The following is a 4,339-nucleotide window of genomic DNA, read 5'->3' on the forward strand; positions in this document are numbered from 1 at the left end:
AAGCTCCCAGTAGCCTTTTTCAGTGCAGGGTAGTTCTGTTGCATTCTGTACCCATTTAAGCTTCTTAAATCTCAGTCTAAATTGCATTTTCTTGTAATCTATGGAGGAGATGATAAAGGCCAATACTTCTGAAGCCAAGCCCATGGGGCTACCTTATGATGTGCTAGGACCAGAAGATGAGCAACTGACGGGTCCATAGCCCAGCTGCACGGGGAGTGATAAAAGCCTAGCTGTTGGGGAAGCACTAGACTCTTCCCGGTGATATGTCCTAGATAGATGGGCAACCACCCTGTGCAACACCCCTTCAAATAGATGACCCGTGGCAGATAATCTGTCTTGTTATAATCTTGCTTTCTTCATCATCCTCCTCTGTGTGTTGAACTCCAGCTTTGGCACTGGAGGGAGCAGGGTAGGATGTAAATACAAACTCTGTAGTAGGGAAGGGTGGTAGAGCTGTATATACTTTTTTTCAGAGGAGGAGGCCTAAAAGCATATGGGTATTTAAAAAAATTGTCCCACTTCAGCATATTTAGCTATCAGTGACACACATTAATTACATTTTATTTCTGCTGCATTAATGTTGTAGTAGCTTGTTTTATGCTGAGGTCTGTATGGGCTTACAGCAGCAGAAGCTTCTGCAGGAAATCTGGGTTTTGCTAGCAATCCTATTTGAAGCATGCACATACGTGACAACCAAATTATCAAAACTGCTTCTCATCTTGACACTAATATTCAAGGTGAAAGGTCTTGAGTTCCTCCTTCCTAAATGAGATTATAGTGATTTTTCTGAATGGAACTTTGAACCAGAACACCAGAATTTTAGAAAAAAACCCACAAAACACAGTATAGCTACCATATGGACACACAGAGATCTGAAAGAAAAACTTAGGAGGGACAAAATGTAAAGGATTTTTTTCTCCCCCTCTGTTTCCTTTAAGAGGAAGCAAGTGATCTACTGGGAAGTATTAATGAGACCAATTCTTCAGCTTAAGGGGTTTTAAAGGATACATTTTTCAGACTTCAGTTTTTGGTTTAGTACTGGTAAATGTAAGTGCCTGTGTTCAAGTATTCCATCACTTTTTTGTATTTATTTTTCAGGCAAAGTGCAAAATGTTTCAAATTCCTGTTCAAAATCTTGATAATATCAGGAAGGCTCGAAAAAAGGTGAAGGGCATTCTTGTGGATCTTGGGCTTGACAGCTGCAGGGAATTGTTGAAGGTAAGGCATTTGAAATAATGTAAACAAGTCTGAAGCGTAAACCCTTGAAAATATTTTGGTTTTTAGTGTGTGTATGTGTCATGGTTTAACCCCAGCCAGCTCACACACCTCCCCTCCCACCCCCAGTGGGATGGGGGAGAGGATTGCAGGGAAAAGGTAAGAAAACTTGTGGCTTGAGATTAAAACAGTTTAATGATTGAAATAAAATAAAATATTACTACTACTAAATTTCAAAGAAAAGGAAAACAACAAAAAGCCAAAACCCAAGAAAAACAAGTGCTATAACCGCCCACCACCCACCAACAGACGCCCAGCCAGTCTCAGAGCAGTGATCATGCCCCCTGGCCAACTCCCCAAGCTTATAATCTGAGCATGGCCAGCTTGGGTCAGCTGTCCTGGCTGTGTCTCCTCCCAGCTTCTGGCAGAGAAGAAGCCAGGAGGGCAGGGGCAGTGTGAGAAGCTGAAAAAGCCCTTGGCTTAATGTAAGCATTGCTTGGTAACAACCGAAACATCCCTGTGTTATCAGCATTGTTCTCAGCACAAATCCAAAACATAACCTCATACCAGTTGCTGTGAAGAAAATTGACTCCATCATAGCCAAAACCAGCAAAATATGGTACTCCTCTGCAGTAGATCTTTATGGTGGCGTCTGTACTTGGAGGATTACTCATGGCTGGCTACTCATATGCCAGGGGTGGAATTTAGTGCTTTAGTACATAACATTGAAAGAAACTCTTATTTCTCAACAAGATGTGTTGTACATGGTGCTGCATATTCTCTGCTAGGGATATTTCAACAACAGGAAACAGTACAACTTTAGGAAAATCCACCACAGACTAATGAAATGTTATTTGTGTGCCACACAGCAGCTTTTTGTGATTCTTCTAAAATCACAAGCAAATGAAGATTTTAGTCTTCTCAAAGGCGTTAAATTCTCTCCGATCACAAGGGCAAGCCTCTGAAGCATATACAAATGGTCAGTATTTCTGAAAATGGACAAGGAATTGGACCCAGTGGTGTTGTTGCGGGCCTTTATGTCCAGGGAAGAATACCAAACTTGTCTTACTGAGTTGTTCAGCATCTTAAAAAGTATGTGCAAGTGTACTGGAGGGGTCAAGATGAACCCAGTACCACTACGGCCACTTTCAGGAGAGAGTATTGTGCAACAAACAGGAGCAGTTCACACCATTAGGTTGGGAAGCCTAATGCTAGAGAAAGTGCAAACACCGTAATGCAGCTCAGTGACGAAACTGTAGCGTTTTTCAGCCAGCTGGTACACAGGCTTGGTTTTGGCTGTTTAGTATGTTCGTGACTTCACATTGACCATAGTCAAGAGTTTAGATTAATTCTGCATGATGGTACTAAAGACTGTATGATGGTACTGAAAGTAAGTTAACTCTCTGTAGGGGTGCTGTTATGTCTTTTGTGGTGTTTTTTTCTGAAACTGTGTAAGTAAACAATTTAAAAAAAAAATGCTGAAGATCTACATGCATAACTAATTCTGGAACATTCTTGGTTATTGCAGTTGAACAATGTGCCTTATATCTAAATAAATGGCATGAGAGCTTGGGGAAAAGTGTGTTTGTCTAGTAATTTTCATTTTCTTCCATTTTTTTATTGTTTTAGGTTTTTTTGTAATTAAACCTCTAAGTAAGAAGCTGTTCTGTCTTGGCCTTTAAAGTAGAAATGTTTTGATGATGCTAGATTTTTGCTCTGGAGTTGATTGCAGTCTAACTTTTTGATTGCAGTGTGGGGTTTAATGTGAATGAGAGGTAAGGTGTTTTGTGTTTGGTTGGTTTTTTGGGGTTGGGGTGGTGCATGTTGGTTTGGTTTCTTTTCTAATAAGTGGTGGTGGTGGGGAAGCCAGTGAACATTTCTGTTGTGGAAGAAGCTCTGTGAGATGCGGGGCACACCCCCACTATTTTATTTTTTTTGTCAATAGTTCTTCCTCAGCCAAGTTCATAACTTCAGTTTGTTTTTTCCAGATTAGAGGCTGGTTTTGGTATAAGTTTAGCAACAAGAAGAAAAGTTTTCAGCAGTTGATTTGTACTTAGCTCATATGATTGGTGGTATTTCTTTTTGGTAGAATAGGGTGTGTGATATCTTAGTGGGTGAAAAGTAGCTTAAGTTTGTTTTTCTTTCTTCTCAGATATTGATTTCTGGACATTGTCCTTGTGAGGAGGCTGGGCAATTTAGGAAACGGTATGAAACTCTGTAGTACACACTTGACCTGGCATCTGGTCTTGAAATTTGTCTCTAACTGTTCTAATAAGGCGTGACAATGGACAGAAGTTTGTGAGGAAGGTGAAGGAATTTCACATTCCACTGTCTCCTTGTAGCTTAGGGACCAAATGTGGATTACTTTTTAGGCTAAAAGTTCTTAATTGGTCTCTGCTAGGAAGAAAACATGAGCCCTTTGATTCTCAAAGTAGGACTTTTAGGTACTTAGGTACACATCAGAGGCTTTCCTTTAGTAAGCTATTCTAGCCTCTTTAGAACACATTGTGATCTTTAAGTCTTCATTTAAACTTTGAGCATTTGATCTTTTTGTTTTGGAAATCAGTGATGGTTTTAATACAGAGAGGAGAACAGTTCATGGTTTTAATTTTTTTTCCCTTAAACTTACAGATACCCACTCTGCATCAGGATTAATGGGACTTCTCAGAGGGTTTTTGTTCCCTTCTTGTCACCTTTCCCTTCTGTTTTCCTCCCCTCCTTGAACTGAGAAATGTGTGAAGGGCGTAACAAGTTAGCCTAACAAAGCTGGCTTCTGAGAAGGGCAGTGTGGGTCTGTGTTTAAAGCAGGAGCTCAGCATAGCCGCTCCAGCACTGACTAGTTGTAGTGGTAGGAGTGGTTATCTTTATCAGTGAATATGCTGCTGCAGGAAATAGCTGTTTCAGCAAAACCGTCTAGACTTGGCTATCCCACACATCTGGTTTGTGGGAATCGGGTGTTCGAGCCTCTCTGGGTGGAAAGTGCTCAAACCAAAAGCGGAACTTCAAAAAAAAAACCCTATTTTAACAGCGTGTGATTCGCCTTGGTGTGTTTGGCTGAAGAATTGTGAGTACATCTTGAGTCTCTTCATTTGCTCTATCAAACATATGTAAGAAAAGGGGCGTG

General features: G+C 40.7%; 1 protein-coding gene across 1 annotated transcript in view; it reads left to right on the forward strand.

Moving 5' to 3' along the window:
• Nucleotides 1-1,110: 1,110 nt before the first annotated feature.
• ADNP2 (ADNP homeobox 2) overlaps nucleotides 1,111-4,339 on the forward strand; it is a 12,297-nt gene continuing 9,068 nt past the window's right edge. Inside the window, exon 1 of the mRNA XM_010086080.1 lies at nucleotides 1,111-1,218. Within this exon, the coding sequence (XP_010084382.1) occupies nucleotides 1,111-1,218 (108 nt within the window). The remainder of the gene's footprint in view (nucleotides 1,219-4,339) is intronic.

The sequence above is a fragment of the Pterocles gutturalis genome, unplaced genomic scaffold (assembly GCF_000699245.1).
Source record: "Pterocles gutturalis isolate BGI_N339 unplaced genomic scaffold, ASM69924v1 scaffold42775, whole genome shotgun sequence".
NCBI classification, from domain to species: Eukaryota; Metazoa; Chordata; class Aves; order Pterocliformes; family Pteroclidae; genus Pterocles; species Pterocles gutturalis.